Source organism: Cherax quadricarinatus, chromosome 68, assembly GCF_038502225.1.
Source record: "Cherax quadricarinatus isolate ZL_2023a chromosome 68, ASM3850222v1, whole genome shotgun sequence".
NCBI classification, from domain to species: Eukaryota; Metazoa; Arthropoda; class Malacostraca; order Decapoda; family Parastacidae; genus Cherax; species Cherax quadricarinatus.
This window is the reverse complement of record NC_091359.1, coordinates 10,230,527-10,250,442: the sequence shown is the minus strand read 5'-3', so window position 1 is coordinate 10,250,442 and position 19,916 is coordinate 10,230,527. Positions and strand designations below refer to the sequence as shown.

General features: G+C 36.5%; 1 protein-coding gene across 2 annotated transcripts in view; it reads left to right on the top strand.

Moving 5' to 3' along the window:
• The window catches only part of LOC128697761 (uncharacterized), a 201,383-nt gene that overhangs the window by 143,306 nt on the left and 38,161 nt on the right, over positions 1–19,916 (top strand). For both annotated transcript variants that reach the window (XM_070099669.1, XM_070099668.1), the window contains exons 34-39: positions 482–603; positions 1,903–2,061; positions 7,589–7,731; positions 9,221–9,341; positions 13,123–13,249; positions 18,082–18,302. In XM_070099669.1, coding sequence (XP_069955770.1) covers positions 482–603; positions 1,903–2,061; positions 7,589–7,731; positions 9,221–9,341; positions 13,123–13,249; positions 18,082–18,302 — 893 coding nt within the window. The remainder of the gene's footprint in view (positions 1–481; positions 604–1,902; positions 2,062–7,588; positions 7,732–9,220; positions 9,342–13,122; positions 13,250–18,081; positions 18,303–19,916) is intronic.

Below are 19,916 nucleotides of genomic sequence, written 5' to 3'. Positions count from 1 at the left end.
AGTATAGTAATAGTAATATGTAGTCTTCTGCTGTAAGTACAAGTATAGGGATTCACACACAAGTGAAATTTGTTCTGAGTGTGCACATAAAAATCCAAGAATATTATGGGCTTGAATTCATACCTCTTAAACATATGATGGCATGCATGCTGCCTCTGTTATATCTATACACGCGTCATCTGTATATTTAAGACCTGTGTCAGGAAACACTTGTTCTGTCTCCTGAGGAATATTATCACAACTGCCTCTGCAACATGGATAGATAAAAATGAAAGCATTGAAGCCAGGTTCTTGCTTAACTTTTAAAATGTATTTAATTATTCATTTTATGATTTGTCTATTGAAACATTGTAAATGCTATTTAAGTATGACAGGTGCAAAAGTCTTTTGTTTTTCTTTTTGGGCCACCCTGCTTTGGTGGGATATGGCCAGTTTGTTGAAAGAAGAAGAAGGTGCAAAAGTCATTTCTTTTTTTTAACAGGCGGTGTGAACAATTTTAAAGATGTTTTGTTGGATTCTTCCTTCATGCAAGCCCTCCAGCAAACACAGGAACAGATTTATAATTTCTTCAGTGAGATATCTGCTGCTGAAGTCTATTATTATGTAAGTATTGATGCAAAATTATCCTAAATTTATTGTCCTTATATTTTTTTAACACGCCAGCCGTTTTCCACTGAGGCAGGGTGACCCAGAAAAGAAACACTTTCACCAGCATTCAACACTTACACCATCATTCACACATAAACACTGTCTTTGTGGAGGCACTCAGATACGACAGTTTGTCCTTACATACAAGTAGTTAATTAGTTATTGCCATTGTAGTCTTAAATGAGGCTTAAGCTTGCCCAGAATGCTCTGCATTATCATGGGCTTTCTGCATGCACAGCTAAATGTCACCCATCTGTGTACAAACATAGTATCATGCTGAAGTAAAATATTTTTATTATTAGTAGTAGTAGTAGAAGTAGTAGTATTTGTAGTTAAAAGAACAGAGCAGTGTTTCTGCAGCCTCAGTTGAGCACTTGAAACACAAAAGCCCTATGTAGTTACCAATTTTCTGGGAAGTCAGTATAGGGTATTCAAGTTCAAGTATTAGAATTTATTCTGATTTCTTAAGATATGTTCAAAATGTTCTAGGTAGTAGGTTGGTAGACAGCAACCGCCCAGGGAGGTACTACCGTCCTGCCAAGTGAGTGTAAAACGAAAGCCTGTAATTGTTTTACATGATGGTAGGATTGCTGGTGTCCTTTTTTCTGTCTCATAAACATGCAAGATTTCAGGTACGTCTTGCTACTTCTACTTACACTTAGGTCACACTACACATACATGTACAAGCATATATATACACACACCCCTCTGGGTTTTCTGCTCTTTTCTTTCTAGTTCTTGTTCTTGTTTATTTCCTCTTACCTCCATGGGGAAGTGGAACAGAATTCTTCCTCCGTAAGCCATGCGTGTTGTAAGAGGCGACTAAAATGCCAGGAGCAAGGGGCTAGTAACTCCTTCTCCTGTATAAATTATTAAATTTAAAAAAGAGAAACTTTTGTTTTTCTTTTTGGGCCACCCTGCCTCGGTGGGATACGGCTGGTTTGTTGAAAGAAGAAAGAAAGAATGTTCAAAATGTCTCCATGGGAAAATTGGAACAGAATTCTTCCTCCGTAAGCCCCTTTCCGGGAGCAAGGGGCTTGTAAACCCGTCTCCTGTATATATTACCAAACTTAAAAAGAGAAACGTTGTTTTTTTTTTTAAGTCACACTGTCTCAGTGGGATACGGCTGGGTCATTAAAAAAAAAATGTTCAAAATGTGTTTGTAATATTCACCATCAATTTTCACTTGTACAATACCCAAGTAGAGTGTACATATAAATGAGACAGTGTGTTGACTTCAGCACCTGTCCTCAGGTGGAGCATGGAGTGTCAGCCCTGGAACCACAGGTTTCTGCAGCAGCAGAGGATATTTTCCAGTTGTGGGGAGAGAATATCGAAGCACTGAAAGAGTATTCTAGTGAAAATATATTCTTCAATTACATCAATATAGCTGCTGGAAATGTTTATGAACGGGCAAGTAGTATCTTTTTAAGTGTTTTCAAAATAACTTATACAAAATATTTACTAGTTTAATTCCTATATTGTACCCATAAGGAGAAAAAGAATAAAGGTATTTCTTGTATAGGTTTAGTACATAAATATTATATTCATGTTTATTATCTTTACAACCATAAATGTTAAATTCCTTGTTTCTCCTTATTCCAGTGTTTCAGATAATTGTGAAACTTAATGAATTATTAATTAGGTATCCCTGAAGGAGGACCTTTAAGAGGTTTCCTGAATTTTGTTTTTCTTTTCAACTTTTTTTTTTATTTTATTTTGCTCATAACTCTAGAATGCCTTATCCAATTGGCTTCAAATTATCAAGCCTTGTGTACAGTAATAAGGACCAGACTCTTGGCATGTTCACGTACCTTATGACCAATATTGCTAAACCCACTCCCAGAATTGTGGAATAGCTGCCATAACTTTCAAAACTCTCCATGGCATAACATAAAACATTCAAAAAAAGCGTCTCGTAAATTGATAATGGTGGAGAGCTAAATACAGATAAGTAGGTGTAGCTTAGACCATGTTATGTGTCTAATACAGTGGAACCTCAAATATCGAACTTAATCCGTTCCAGGAGTTAGTTCTAAATTCGAAAAGTCTGAAAAGCGAAGCAATATTTCCCATAAGAAATAATGGAAATACAATTAATCCGTTCCAGAAACCCAAAAATATTCACAAAAAAATACATTTTATAGAGATTAATTATAGTTTTACATACACACAACAAATATAGTGTTCAATTATGTATTAATAAATTTAAATAAACATATAAAATAACATTTTACTTACCTTTATTGAAGATTGGTGATGGCATCTGGAAGATAGGGAGGAGAAGAGAGGGAGTTGGAGCTAGTGTTTGGAAGGGGATTCCCCCTCCATAAGGACTTTAGGTATCAAAGCCCTCTCTGGGGTTACTCCCCTTCTCTGTCTTTTAATGCCACTAGGACCAGCTTGAGAGTCACTGGACCCCTGTCTCACAAAATAACTGTCCACAGTCCTCTGTTTCTGGCAACTCTTTAAGATTTCCCTAAAATGGGATATGGTTCTGTCACTGAACTTGTTGCAAAGATGGCTTGTTTCAGCTTGCTCAGGGTGGTACTTCTCCACAAACATTTGGACATCATTCCACTTCTGTATTATTTCCTTCTTCACATCTATGGTGTTTCTCACTTTCTTTACCACAGGGGTACCACTGGCAAGTTTCTTTGGGCCCATTGTAGCTTATTTCACAGTCTCGCAGGTACTAAACACAATGAAATAATTGTAAAATGTTTGAATGAGAGCTCAAGTTAGTGTTCACTCAAGCATCAACAAAACCAGACTGGCTCACAGTGTCTGTGTGGGGATGCGGACAGAGCGGACTGAAAATAGGGATGAGTTCGATAATAGGGACAAAGTTGGTTCGAAAAAAGGGTTCTATTTTCGAAGAGTTCGATAAGCGTTAAGTTCGAAATTTGAGGTTCCACAGTAGTGACATTGCTATTCCCATTAAATTACGTTATATAAATTTCAGTTTACACCTGAATATCTTCAATATTTAATGACTGATGCATCTTAGGGCCAGGATAGTAATCATTAAATTTTGCTTGCATGCAGGCAGATTTTTTGATGTAGTAAAATAGTAAAACAAACTGGAATTGTAGTCCATGTCATAACTGGAGAATGTTTCATCTGATGAGCTTAAAATTTTCACCACTGATATAGTTTCCGGAACATAAAACTCATGATCGTATTGGGTGGCATAAGTTGCAATTTGCAAATTTTATTTTTTAAATAGGAGGTATGCGTTTTTATTCAATAACTAAAGAATATTTTTTTCTGATTGGTTTCAAATATTATTGGTTTTGCATTCTGTAAGAATACAATAAATTTAGCCCATGTAAATGTAAATTTGAAATTTTATTGAATTTTTTATAAAACTTGGATTCATGGGAATCAGATCAGTTACTGAAAATGCTTTCTCTGATTGGCTTCAAACTTTGCCACTGGCAAATTTGATTAAAATAAAGTTGTCATTCACTTTCATACTTTCTTAAAAGCTAGTCAGTCTTACTTAGAGAAAAATTTAGATTCATTTTGGCCTGTATTGATCCCAGTTTGCTTTTTTTGGACAGAATTGGAAAATTTAAATACTGCTTTTCATGAGATAATTTCTGAGTGTTTTATCTGATTAGCTTCAACCTTCCCATGCTGATTACTTGATAACACAATTTCTGAGTGGCTTCTTTCTTAACCCTTTCAGGGTCCGTGCCGTAGATCTACGGCTTTACGTTCAGGGTCCAAATCGTAGATCTACGCCATGAGCTCAGCTCACTCTGATAAGCTGTGAGTGGTACATTAGGGCCTAGATATGAGAGAATACTACATCTATGTGGTATGTGTGCACCACATAAAACAAATCCTGCAGCACACAGTGTATAATGAGAGAAAAAACTGAGACCGTGATTTTCAATTAAAATGGCGATTTTGCAGTGTTTTTTCGTGTCTTTTATAGATGTATTTGTAATTTCTTGGTCTCATTTGATAGAGTGGAAGACATATTACAGAAATAGAGATGATTTTGATTGGTTTTAGCACTGGAAATGGCTTGAAACTGAGCTCAAATTAGAGGAAATGTTAAATTTTTGCCGATGTTCAAGAGTAAACAAACGACCTCACACATCTAATACACGCCAGCTGGTGGGTCTAATATACATTCACAAATGTGGTGATGATATTTATACAATTATTACAATATTGCATAACAGGAAATGTTCTATTTTTTGGTTTGAATAAAAATTCATTATGTGAATAAAAAATCAAAATAGAATTCATTTGTAAAGCCTCAAAACATAACAGATGAACAGAGGAAATGTTAATTTAGTGCCAGGAATACCTACATTGTTTATTCTGGACCCTATTTTGAAATTGGAATATTTTGAACTTTGTGTTAAATTGGCCGAATTACTAATTTCCGATCACTTTATTTTGTAGTTGAAACAGTTGGCTTGGCGATTTCTTGTGCTCAATCGATAGAATAGAAGTAATACTAGTGAAATAGCTAAGAATTTGGTCGACTGGAATAATGTAATTGGCCTAAAATGGGAGTCAATGTCGGCAAAATCGCCAATACATAAATATCGCTGACACATCAAAATTTGTGAGAGCATAATTTCGTCAATTTTCCATAAAATTTCGTACTTTTTGTTGTATTACCTTCATAAAAAGATTCTCTACCACTTCATAAGAAAAAATAACAGATTTTTTTTTTTTAAATTCTTGGACCCTGGTGTGCACTTTGAAATTTGGCCTCTGGACCCTGAAAGGGTTAATGTACTTGTGTATTTTAGGATGTTGGTCTCTTTGGTCTCTTCAAAATGTTTGAAGTAGCCTTGGATTATGTACAGGTCTCCCTCAACATTCGCGAGGGTTAGGGGATCAAGAGCCTCGCGAATGTTGAAAAACTGTGAATGTTTGGTGCCCCAATATATTGTAGGGAAATATATTACAATACTGCTTCCTTAACTTGTTGAACCATGAATAATCATAAAATACATGAAAACGTCGTAAATTGTACTAAATATATACATGTTATGCTTTAATAACGTATGTTATTTAATAACATGTATGTTAATAACATGTAGGTTATTAAATACCACAGACTCCACCAATGCCTCCACCACTGCGAGTCCCTACTACCCTCCCTCCGACCCCCACAACTGGCAGCCAGCCCTCCCACCACTCAGTGTGGTAAGTGTTTTGTTTGTTCATTATTTGCTATTAAACTACAGAATAAATAATGTAAACCCATTCATGACTGCATATTGGAATGGCTATTAGGAAAGGTATTAGACGGTGACATCATGTGTTTACTCTTGAACACAGCAAAGAATCGAACATTTCTGCTATTGCTAATAATAACAATAGTAATAATAATAATAATAATAAATACGATATAATTGAAGAAGGAAATTGTACAAAAATACGAGGGAGTGGTTGACACATCGTCAGTGTGACTTTGTTTATGCTGGAGTGAACATTAGTCTCCCTGCTCTTCCAAACATTTCACAATAATTCAGCGGTTGAGGCAGTGGTATTTAATAACATATATGTTATAAATAATAATAGTACATGTTGTTATTAATAACATGTATTATTATTAACATGTATGTATTTAATAACATGTTATAAATAATAATAGTACATATTATTAATAACATGTATTATTATTAACATGTATGTTATTAAATACCATTGCCTCAATCACTGCCTCTACCACTCCAGTCACACTCAATCTACAAGCACCAAACACAATGAATTATTGTGAAATGTTTGGAAGAGCAGGGAGACTAATGTTCACTCCAGCATAAACAAAGTCACACTGATGATGTGTCAACCACTCCCTCGTATTTTTGTACAATTTCCTTCTTCAATTATATCATATTTATTATTATTATTATTATTATTATTATTATTATTATTATTATTATTATTATTATTATTGTTATTATTATTAGCTGTAACAGAAATGTTTAATTCTTTGCAGTGTTCAAGAGTAAACACATGATGTCACCGTCTAATACCTGTCCGAATAGCCATTCCAATATGCAGTCATGAATGGGTTTACATTATTTATACTGTAGTTTAATAGCAAATAATGAACAAACAAAACACTCACCACACTGAGTGGTGGGAGGGCTGGCTGCCAGTTGCGGGGGTTGGAGGGAGGGTAGTAGGGACTCGCAGGTGGCGGGAAACTTAAATATGATTTGTCGGCTGGGAATTTGGTGGCTGGGAATTTGGCGGTTGGGAATTCGCGAATGTGTGAAGCCCGTGAAAGTTGAAAACGTGAATGTTGAGGGAGACCTGTATGTTCTAATTTACCATTTTCTTCTTATTGAAGAAATTTGGATATTTTTTTACATATGATAACTTGTAAATGCCTCATCCAATTCCCTTCAAATCTTCAATGTTAATGTTTTGCAGCATTATCAGCATATGTTATGTTGTGTAGAAACATGTAACTTATCATAATTTTAATCATAATTGCTGTTTAAACAGCATTTTAAGGGAAAAATTAGTGAACCACCAGGAGTGATTACCATATTTTATGGCGAACGAGACGCTCCATTGTCGAGGACATTCCCTCAATTCTGTTTGTCTAAATTTTGGAAAAAAAAGATAAGTGGAACTTCGACCCCCAAGGTGCTAGGTAAATTTTCGAAACTTACTTTGAGAAAAAATATAGCATCTTCAATGCCACAAAATGTGGTAACTTACTACAATGTAAGTCAGCGAATGAGAAGACAGAGGATAGAATGGTGAAATTCCATGAATCACTGACAAGTAGTAAGCCAGTGTTTAATGCTTTAATAGGACTATGCTGTGAAAGTGGCACACACTGATATTACCTGCTAAATTTTGAGTTTTTTATAATTATCCCAGACTTCTTTTTTTTTTTTTCAATGTTTAAACTAGTCCCTTACCTAATAATATGCTTTGTAAACAGGTCTTGGTGATATGGCAGAGCTGGAGGCAGGAGGAGCTTCATGACTTAAGTACCTTTGAGCAGGCCCTCGTATCATTCTTTGATGTGATTGAGGCATTCGTTAATGATGAAGATGATGATGATGACAGCAGCATAACCGAAAGGCAAGTTTTCATATTATATTTCATATTAATCAAGTTATTATAGGCTAAATTTAATTAATAAAGTTTTCTGTGCATGAAAATATCCTAATCATAACTTTGATTAGTGTACATGTGTGCATTCATGAATCCAAGTTTGTGGGGACAGTTTCAGCCTCTAGGTCCCATCTCATTATTTTGTGTGTACTTTCCAGTGTTAATTGATATCGAGGCCCAGCTCCTAGGCATCACCTCTTAACAGCAAGTCATCCTGTGTAATGTGTCCCTCAAACCTGCAGGTCTTGTTGTATATTTGCATTTGAATTCCTGTACAGGTGGGCCCTGTTTATACAACAGGTTAGGCTGCGAGCTACTGCTGTAAAGCAAAAATCACCGTAAAGTGACACAGCCTTTTTTTACTTTCAAGTGCATATAAAAGCCTCATAACGTGCTGATACTATCAATATATTAAGTGAGCAATAGAGTTAGGCCTAAAAAATACATATACGTATAGTACATAGATATTACTTATATTAAAATATTTTCATAGCTTACAGTGAGTAGTGAATATATTTATCGTAGAAAGTCTGAATAAATGAAGAATGGGTATAATTGAAAGCTGCTGTATTAGCAAAATGCTGTAAAGTGAAGCACTGTAAAGCAGGGCCCTCCTGTATGGAGTTATTACTTTACATGCTCACCATCCACACTAATTAATAAACTTGTTCCTTCATCTCTCATTCTGGCAATCAGTTTCTGGTTAACCCCATCATCCTATTCCCATCCCTCTTTCATAGAATTTCTTGATCTAGGTCATTGATTCTTCTGGATATCTTTGTACAAGTTGTAGTTATGGATTCCAGAATGAAGCTTTCATGTATAATGTATGAATGAATGTTTGTTGAGGTTCCTGAAAGTCAACATTGCGTATGCCAATGAAATCTTATTTTTGTTTTTTATCAAAAGTTTCCTATCATGTGCAAACATACACACGTGGGAATCAGTGTCCCTTGGACATATGAAGAAAATGTGCCTGAAAAATGAACCTTAAGGAAATCTACATTACTTATTATAGTATCCTGAAAAATACTTCCCATGACATTCAAGCCAGCTTTTCTGTTTCCCAAATTTGTCACATGAGTGGCTCTGAAATAAAGATGTGGTAATGGTCCAAGAAATATACAGTCTATCCACTCTCCACTATCTATTTTTTTCGTCACTGTCACAGAAGTATGATCATTATAAAGCATGATCTCACTTTTCTGAGAACCCTTACTTTATCCTCCTGTAATCTTTTTTTGTAGGGTATTTTTTTTATTAAATTTAAGAAGCACCGCACAGCATGCCTACTTTGATCCATACAGCATTTTACAAGATCAAGAACTATGTTTACTGAGCACACATCAATAGGAATTAAGGAGCTAACTTTAAAGGTGTGGGCAGACAGAAAGAAAAATACTTGTATTTAGTTCCATTAAAAGTTGAAAAAAAAATATATAAATCCTCTTTGCAGCTCATTTGTGTTTGAACCATCTAAATACGGCAAGATTATGTACAACCAATATCTGCCTGTACCTTGGAAAAACTTCCTTGAACCACCTCAGTGGTACAAACTTACTAATCTGTTTAAGAAGGTGAGTATTATAAAATAACCTATAGTGCTTTCCTAGAGCCCTGTTTCATTGCATTCTGATAACTGCTATCTTCCATTTAACAACTACAGGTTTGAGTGTTTTCTTAAAATGTTCTAGCAAATTAACTTCCTCTGCAAGATTAGCATTATAATATGCTTATCCTTAAAATTAACCCGTAAACGGTCCAAGCAGATCTACATTCACATGTGTAGTGCTCCAAAAGTAGATCTATGTTTTTTTTACATATTTTCAAATATAAATGTAAATGGGGAGCCTTTAATTGAGCTATGTGTAGAAAGAAATTTGGTAATAAGTAATACATATTTTATGAAAAAGAGGATAAATAAATATACAAGGTATGATGTAGCACATAATGAAAGTAGTTTGTTAGATTATGTATTGGTGGATAAAAGGTTGATGGGTAGTCTCCAGGATGTACATGTTTATAGAGGGGCAACTGATATATCGGATCATTAATTAGTTGTAGCTACAGTTAGAGTAAGGGGTAGATGGGAAAAGAGGAAGGTGGCAACAACAAGTAAGAGGGAGGTGAAAGTGTATAAACTAAGGGAGGAGGAAGTTTGGGTGAGATATAAGCGACTATTGGCAGAAAGGTGGGCTAGTGCAAAGATGAGTAGTGGGGGGGTTGAAGAGGGTTGGAATAGTTTTAAAAATGCAGTATTAGAATGTGGGGCAGAAGCTTGTGGTTATAGGAGGGTGGGGGCAGGAGGAAAGAGGAGTGATTGGTGGAATGATGAAGTAAAGGGTGTGATAAAAGAGAAAAAGGTAGCTTATGAGAGGTTTTTACAAAGCAGAAGTGTTATAAGAAGAGCAGAGTATATGGAGAGTAAAAGAAAGGTGAAGAGAGTGGTGAGAGAGTGCAAAAGGAGAGCAGATGATAGAGTGGGAGAGGCACTGTCAAGAAATTTTAATGAAAATAAGAACAAATTTTGGAGTGAGTTAAACAAGTTAGAAAGCTTAGGGAAAGTATGGATTTGTCAGTTAAAAACAGAGTAGAGGAGTTAGTAGATGGGGAGAGGGAGGTATTAGGTAGATGGCGAGAATATTTTGAGGAACTTTTAAATGTTGAGGAAGAAAGGGAGGCGGTAATTTCATGCACTGGCCAGGGAGGTATACCATCTTTTAGGAGTGAAGAAGAGCAGAATGTAAGTGTGGTGGAGGTACGTGAGGCATTACGTAGAATGAAAGGGGGTAAAGCAGCTGGAACTGATGGGATCATGACAGAAATGTTAAAAGCAGGGGGGGATATAGTGTTGGAGTGGTTGGTACTTTTGTTTAATAAATGTATGAAAGAGGGGAAGGTACCTAGGGATTGGCAGAGAGCATGTATAATCCCTTTATATAAAGGGAAAGGGTACAAAAGAGATTGTAAAAATTATAGAGGAATAAGTTTACTGAGTATACCAGGAAAAGTATACGGTAGGGTTATAATTGAAAGAATTAGAGGTAAGACAGAATGTAGGATTGTGGATGAGCAGGGAGGCTTCAGAGTGGGTAGGGGATGTGTAGATCAAGTGTTTACATTGAAGCATATATGTGAACAGTATTTAGATAAAGGTAGGGAAGTTTTTATTACATTTATGGATTTAGAAAAGGCATATGATAGAGTGGATAGAGGAGCAATGTGGCAGATGTTGCAAGTACAGTGGACCCCCGCTTAACGATCACCTCCCAATGCGACCAATTATGTAAGTGTATTTATGTAAGTGCGTTTGTACGTGTATGTTTGGGGGTCTGAAATGGACTAATCTACTTCACAATATTCCTTATGGGAACAAATTCGGTCAGTACTGGCACCTGAACACACTTCTGGAATGAACAAATATCGTTAACCGGGGGTCCACTGTATATGGAATAGGTGGTAAGTTACTAAATGTTGTTAAGAGTTTTTATGAGGATAGTGAGGCTCAGGTTAGGGTGTGTAGAAGAGAGGGAGAATACTTCCCGGTAAAAGTAGGTCTTAGACAGGGATGTGTAATGTCACCATGGTTGTTTAATATATTTATAGATGGGGTTGTAAAAGAAGTAAATGCTGGGGTGTTTGGGAGAGGGGTGGGATTAAATTATGGAGAATCAAATTCAAAATGGGAATTGACACAGTTAGTTTTTGCTGATGATACTGTGCTTATGGGAGTTTCTAAAGAAAAATTGCAAAGGTTAGTGGATGAGTTTGGGAATGTGTGTAAAGGTAGAAAGTTGAAAGTGAACATAGAAAAGAGTAAGGTGATGAGGGTATCAAATGATTTAGATAAAGAAAAATTGGATATCAAATTGGGGAGGAGGAGTATGGAAGAAGTGAATGTTTTCAGATACTTGGGAGTTGACGTGTTGGCGGATGGATTTATGAAGGATGAGGTTAATCATAGAATTGATGAGGGAAAAAAGGTCAGTGGTGCATTGAGGTATATGTGGAGTCAAAAAATGCTATCTATGGAGGCAAAGAAGGGAATGTATGAAAGTATAGTGGTACCAACACTCTCATATGGATGTGAAGCTTGGGTGGTAAATGCAGCAGCGAGGAGATGGTTGGAGGGAGCAGAGATGTCCTGTCTAAGGGCAATGTGTGGTGTAAATATTATACAGAAAATTCGGAGTGTGGAAATTAGGAGGTGTGGAGTTAATAAAAGCATTAGTCAGAGGGCAGAAGAGGGGTTGTTGAGGTGGTTTGGTCATTTAGAGAGAATGGATCAAAGTAGAATGACATGGAAAGCATATAAATCTATAGGGGAAGGAAGGAGGGGTAGGGGTCATCCTCGAAAGGGTTGAAGAGAGGGGGTAAAGGAGGTTTTGTGGGCGAGGGGCTTGGACTTCCAGCAAGCGTGTGTGAGCGTGTTAGATAGGAGTGAATGGAGACGAATGATACTTGGGACCTGATGATCTGTTGGAGTGTGAGCAGGGTAATATTTAGTGAAGGGATTCAGTTATTTTCATATAGTCAGTTCAGTTATTTTCATATAGTCGGACTTGAGTCTTGGAAATGGGAAGTACAATGCCTGCACTTTAAAGGAGGGGTTTGGGATATTGGCAGTTTGGAAGGATATGTTGTGTATCTTTATATGTGTATGCTTCTAAACTGTTGTATTCTGAGCACCTCTGCACAAACAGTGATAATGTGTGAGTGTGGTGAAAGTGTTGAATGATGATGAAAGCATTTTCTTTTTGGGGATTTTCTTTCTTTTTTGGGTCACCCTGCCTCAGTGGGAGATGGCCGACTTATTGAAAAAAAAAAAAAAGTAGATCAAAGTTTTTTTACACATTTTCAAATGTAAAAAGAAAAAAAGATCTACTTTTTTTACATACTTTCAAATGTTGAAAAAACGTATAGTATATACGTTTGGACCGTTTACGGGTTAAATTGACCATCACTAAAACAGATTCTTTGATTAGATGTAAGAGTACTTTCAGTTTGCATTGTAAGAGCCGTAGGAATCAGTTTAAAATGCATCTTCAAAATTATTAAAAGTCTTTGTATTTCTTTAGTCCAGCATTTAATGAATCCCATCCTAATATTTTGTGGATATGTTATTTCATGTTTTATATACTGACACTCTCTCTTGGTTTCAATATCAAAACCTCATCACATGAGTAAAATTTACCATTAACAAAAGAATCACATGAGAAAAAGGAACCTCATTTTAGTTGTAAAAGGAATTATAAGTTGATAATAAATAACTGCAAATATTATAATTTGGAGTTATAAATTGTAAATGAATTCGTGCTAAAAAATGAGAATCTTCTCAAACTAAATGTTTTGCTTCAGGAATCTCCCATACTTGAAGTGCAGAGACTATTAGCTGAAGGAGTAGATAGCGTGGAGAGTGGTTGGGAAGCTCTTCGCCAACCTGGTGCACTCTTACCACCCTTTATTGCCACAGCAACCATTTATGGTATGTTATTTTCCTTTAAGGTAATGATAAAAATATTGGACATGTAACAGGACTAAATATTAATCAAAGCACCTGTAGATGGTTGCATGATATTTCTTCATTTTGGCTTTGATAACCCATTAGGAACACACCCAGCCTTCTGATTACACCTCTAAGATAAGATTTGTTCAGATTTTTAACCCAGAGGGTTAGCCACCCAGGATAACAACCCAAGACTGTCAAGTGTGTCATCGGGGACTGTCTATCTCATTACCATCGAGATCCTTCAGTCTTGTTCTACAGGATGTGACCCACACCCAGGTACCTACTTACTAATAAGTGAACAGGACCAGCGAGTGTAAAGAAACTTGTCCAGCATTTCCACCCAGCTGGGGATTAAGGCGAGAGCACTGCCTACTTAGCCACAAGACCTACAAACACAACCAGTTGAGACTGATTGTATATTTTGACATAGACTATCTCTGAGCATTCCTGTCAGTTGCCAACCAGTTGTACTCCAGTCAGTATGTTTGCTTGATTGCTCTCTAACTAGGATGCCTCTAGGGTGGCTACATTCATTCTCCCTCAACAGGTGATTCTCCTGTTATCAGGATCTATGGCTGTTGGTCTAGCCTTTCGAAGGCAGGAGGACTGTGACAAGTATTTGCTTTGACTGGGGCATTGGATGGGTAATTATCACTTGCCCTGTTTGTGACACTTCACCAAGGTGTTATTTTTCATACACAGATGTGTTATCCTGTGAGGATAATAGTTGGTAGCGGCATTTTGTTTTTCAGGAAACAACACAATGTCTCCTGACATGGATTTAATCAGATGTTGACCCATTAACTAGTTAATCATCCACTGGCATATCCCAGCCAGTGTTCACTAGAATTAAAAATGAAAACATTCTGTATAACCAGGCACTTTCTATAAAATTTCAATAGTGCCAACTATTCCTAAATCAATTGTATATTGTATACTTTGTAGAAATAGAGATTGTCATTATCATTTTCATTAGGCTTATCATGGAGAAACTGAAACCTCTGAAAAATTCCATAATCCTCCCCAAGACCTCTTGTAAATAAAAATAATAATACTAATGCTGCTTCAAGACAAATCTCTTATCCCCCTCTACCAACCACATTGCAGTCCTTTAGCCACTCCTATATAACTCATGTATAACATAGGAGTGTATTGTAAGATGACAGATTTATTTTTATTTTTAATCCAGAGGGTTAGCCACTCAGGATAACCCAAGAAAGTCAGTGCATCATCAAGGACTCTGTCTGTCTTATTTCCATTGAGGTTCCTTCAGTCTTGTCCCCCAGGATGCAACCCACACCAGTCAACTAACACCCAGGTACCTGCTTACTGCTAAGTGAACAAGACAGCAAGTGTAGGAAACATGCCCAGTGTTTCCACCCAGGCTGGGAATTGAACCATGGACATTTAGTGCGTTAGGCAGAAATGTTTCCAACCGAGCCAATGGATACCAGTATACCCATATGGGTGTACTGGTATACCTGTATGGGTATCTTCATCATAGTATTAAGGTTACCCATATGGGTAACCTTAATACTGTGATAAGGATAGGTGTCCACCATCTACAATGTCACTGGGTGATACCAGGACTGCACATAGAATAGGAGTTCAATAATTTTTAAATCAGAGAAAAGTGCTAAACCCATAGGGGTCATATAGCAATAGAAAACTGAAGGCAGAAGAGACCAACTGACTTATAAAAGAGTGGAGAGGTCATTAACTGCTAATTTAAGAGTTTCTCATGATAAGGTTTATATAATGTAACTCTTATGGTCATGAGTATTTTTCCAGGGTTTATGGCATTTTTTAACATGCAGAATAAGTCATGGAATTAACTGTGTAATGTTGATCTGAAAATTATATTTTGTATTGCATTCATTTAGCTGGTAAAGATATGATTATAGAGGTACATAATGGATCCAGGATTTGAATTTTAATCATCATCATCATCTTTAAACAAACTGGCTGTATCCCACCAAGGCAGGGTGGCCCAAAAAGAAAGACAAAAGTTTCTCTTTTTAAATTTAGTAATTTATACAGGAGAAGGGGTTACTAGCCCCTTGCTCCTGGCATTTCAGTCGCCTCTTACAACACGCATGGCTTACGGAGGAAGAATTCTGTTCCACTTTCCCATGGAGATAAGAGGAAATAAACAAGAACAAGAACTAGTAAGAAAAGAGAAGAAAACCCAGAGGGGTATGTATATATATGCTATCATTTGTTTACTCTTGAACAAAGTCAGAACAGTCGAACATTTCTCCTGTGTTGAGCTCAATTTCAAGGTACTTTTCATCGTGAAAGCAATCAAAATCATATCTATTTCTGTAATATATCTTCCATTCTATCAAATAAGACCAAAAAAACGAGAATACAACTATAAAAACCATACGAAAATACCGCTAAGTGGTGGCTAATTGCTGAGAAGTTAACTCCATTATTTATGCTTAGATTTCTTTCATTTTTGGTGTACGTTAAGAAGCATCTTTCCATCATACATTGCCCAAGTTTCAATAAGATAGTCCAACAAACAAATGAGATACAATTGCCTAGATCAAGAGCAAGAGCCCCTCACCAGCATCAAGGAACCTGTCTTGAGGTCTGCTTGCTTATGGAAATTTTGCTCGCGTATGGAAACAAAAAATCGACCCATCGACTGCTTGTATTTGGAAAAACTCGCATGTGGATGCGCTCGCAAGTAGAGGTTTCACTGTACTTCTATCTCAAGGAGACGTACATGAAAATGTTCTTCGATGCAGTCCAATACAGCTATCATTAGTGGAATGTATGTGGTGATATTTAAGTCATCAGTAATAATAATAATATATTTTCTACAAGTACATGTACAAGGTAGTATACAGGCCTAGCTGACATCAGTGACATACAGGTACTACTATATAGAAAGCTCCTTGTTATGCAAAGCATTTCGGGCAAATTAGCTCAATTTTTGTCCCAGGATGCGACCCACACCAGTTGACTAACACCCAGGTACCCATTTTACTGATGGGTTAATGTGGACAACAGGTGTAAGGAGACATGCCTAATGTTTCCACCCTTGCCAGGAATCGAACCCGAACCCTCAGTGTGTGAAGTGAGAGCTTTGCCTACCAGGCCATGAACTACCTGTATGTTAATTGACATGCAAGAAGAGTTCACAGGGTAAAAATTAAAATTAAAAGAAAAGCTCACAAGGTACTGTTACTACCTAGGCCTATAGGGCAGCAGTGTTAGTACAGATTATTACATTAGATGAGACTGGAAACAAGGGACGAGCGGTGTTCGTTGTGTTCCATTAGTTGATCCTAAGATTTTTCTGCCACTCCTTCACATTTATCTCTGTTTAATGAAAAAAAAATTAAGTAAACCAGTGGGTAAGGAGAAATTAAGATTTTTTTTAGTACCTTGTTGAGAAATTTCCAGAAGTCAGTGCAGCAAAATTATAGAAGGGAATTTTCTTTGGCACAAAAGTCAGGAAGGTCCTAAAGGATGGTGGCTTTGAAGGAAACCCTAGTGTATTAGAATTAAAAGTACAGCAGAATTTAAAATGGATATGTGGAAAGTGATTTGGATAACTAAAAGTCTCCCACACAGAGAGATGGAGTGCAGAATCTGCTAGATACATATAATAAAATGGAGTGTTACACTTCTTTTAAAATACTTTTTTTTTTTTCTCATCTAGATTTCTTTCCCAAAAGATCTTGGTGCTGTGAGTGCTGAGACATTCAAGCTATGGAAAATTGCTGTCACAGTTTCTAGACTGAAAGGATGATGGCAGATTACTGCTGGATGTTGTACAGCCACAGTCTACCCAAAGTTTACAAGAGAAAATCATACTCTCAGTGTTTTTAGGTCATCAAAAATGTGTTCTAAAGGCATTTAACAAGTATATGATATGTATTGCAGTATTAAATTATAGGTGGTTATCCTAGTATGAAATGTATTATGCCCTAAATCTCTAAAATTAAAATATATAAAACCTTAATATTTGGAAACCAAGACATGCTGAGGAAAAATAAGGACAAATTTGGAAATCATATGAAATGAGTTTAAAAAACGTGTTGAAATCTTCGATGAGGAAACATAAATTTAATTTTGTTGACAAGTGTAACTGATTATATCTTTTTCCTATTTTTTTTTTTTTTTTTTCAACAAGTCGGCCGTCTCCCACCAAGGCAGGGTGACCCAAAAAGAAAAAAAAATCCCCTAAAAGAAAATGCTTTCATCATCATTCAACACTTTCACCTCACTCACACATAATCACTGATTTTGCAGAGGTGCCCAGAACACAACAGTTTAGAAGTATATATACGTATAAAAATACACAATATATCCCTCCAAACTGCCAATATCCCAAACCCCTCCTTTAGAGTGCAGGCATTGTACTTCCTATTTCCAGGACTCAAGTCAGATTATATAAAATAACCGGTTTCCCTGAATCCCTTCACTAAATATTACCCTGCTCACTCCAACAGCTCGTCAGGTCCCAAATACCATTTGTCTCCATTCACTCCTATCTAACACAGTCCCGCACGCTTGCTGGAAGTCCAAACCCCTCGCCCACAACACCTCCTTTACCCCCTCCCTCCAACCTTTTTGAGGATGACCCCTACCCTGCCTTCCTTTCCCTACAGATTTATAAGCTCTCCATGTCATTCTACTTTGATCCATTCTCTCTAAATGACCAAACCACCTCAACAACCTCTCTTCAGCCCTCTGACTAATACTTTTATTAATTCCACACCTTTTCCTAAATACTTTTATTATTATTTTGATTATATAACAGTGGTTTAAGAATGACTTCCTACTTTCAGGTCAACATATAACAACATTTGATCTGCATCACTACCAGTTCCTTGGCCCTTGCTCCTACCTGCTGACCAGAGACTTCATTAGTGGTGACTTTTCCGTAATTGGTGTATACAAATCAAAGGCTGGAGTTGTGCAGCTGGAATCAATAGTGGTGCTGGGTCACTCTGCCAATGTTACGCTGCATGTTGATGGCACTATCAATGTTACTGAAGCTGGTGCTGAGGTGACTCATTTTCTTGTCAGTATTATCTTTAGTCTCTATTAAACAAACCACAGAATGGGAGGGGGTTTGAACCCATAGCAAAGTGAGTCCTAAAACTCCAGGCCAGTATGTAAGCCACTCAGCCATCTGACCACATGTGCCTGTTTTATATTTAGGGACTGTCTTGCCTCTAAATAGTAACCCTGTGTCGGACAAGATAAAAATAATTTTGAGCTGCTCTGTACAAACACAGCGGAACCCCAGTTTTCATCTTTAATCCTTTCCAGAAGGTTGGCCGAAAACCAAATTGTACAAAAACTGAAGTAATATTTCCCCGTAAGAAATAATATCAATCCAATTAATCCGTTCCAGACACCCAAAAATATTAACAAAAAATAAATATTATAGAGAATAGCTATAGTTTTACATACAGAAAACAATGAGAAATAAATATAAAGCACTAATGAAATGGATCAATGAACATTTAACATCACTTTTACCTTTATTGAAGACTCTTGTTGGCATATGGAAGACGGTGAGGAGGGAAGAGGGAGGAGAGGTTATTGTTTGGAAGGGGACTCAACCTTCATAAGGACTTGAAGTATCAAAGCCCTATCCAGGGTTACTTCCCTTCTTTGTCTTTTACTAGCACTAGGACCAGCTTGAGAGTCACTGTACCCCTGTCGCACAAAAATTCTGTCCAGAGAGGCCTATTTCTGGCATCTCTTTAACCCTTTCAGGGTCCAGAGGCCAAATTTCAAAGTGTGCACCATGGTCCAAGAATTTTCAAAAAAAAATTTTGCTATTTTTCCTTATGAAATGGTAGGGAATCTTTTTCTGAAGGTAATAAAACAAAATATACGAAATTTGATGGAAAATTGATGAAATTATGCTCTTGTGAATTTTGATGTGTCAGCGATGTTTACGCATCGGTGATTTTGCCAACTTCAACTTCCATTTTAGGCCAATTACATTATTCCAGTTGACCAAATTCTTAGTTATTTCACTAGTATTACTTCTATTCTATTGATTGAGCACAAAAAATTGCCAAGTCAGCTGTTTCAACTACAAAATAAAGTGATCGGAAATTGGTAATTTGGCCAATTTAATGCAAAGTTCAAAATATTCCAATTTCAAAATAGGGTCCAGGATAAACAATGCAAGCATTCCTGGCACTAAACTAACATATCCTCTGTTCAATAGTTTCATTTTCAGGCTTTACAAATGAATTCCGTTTTGATTTTTTATTCTCATAATGAACTTTTATTTAAACCAAAAAATAGAAGATTTACTGTTATGCAACATTCTAATAATTGTATAAATAATATCACCACATTTGTGAACATATATTAGACCCACTAGCTGGCATGTATTAGACGTGTGAGGTCATTTGTTTACTCTTGAACATCGGCAAAAATTTTATATTTCCGATGCTTTTTAGCTCAGTTTCAAGCCATTTCCAATACTAAAACCAATCAAAACCATCTCTATTTCTGTAATATATCTTCTATTCTATCAAATGAGACCAAGAAATTGCAAATACAATTATAAAAAACATACGAAAGAACACTGCAAATTCGGTTCTAATCGAAAATTACGGTCACAGTTTTTTCTCTCATTATGCACTGTGTGCTG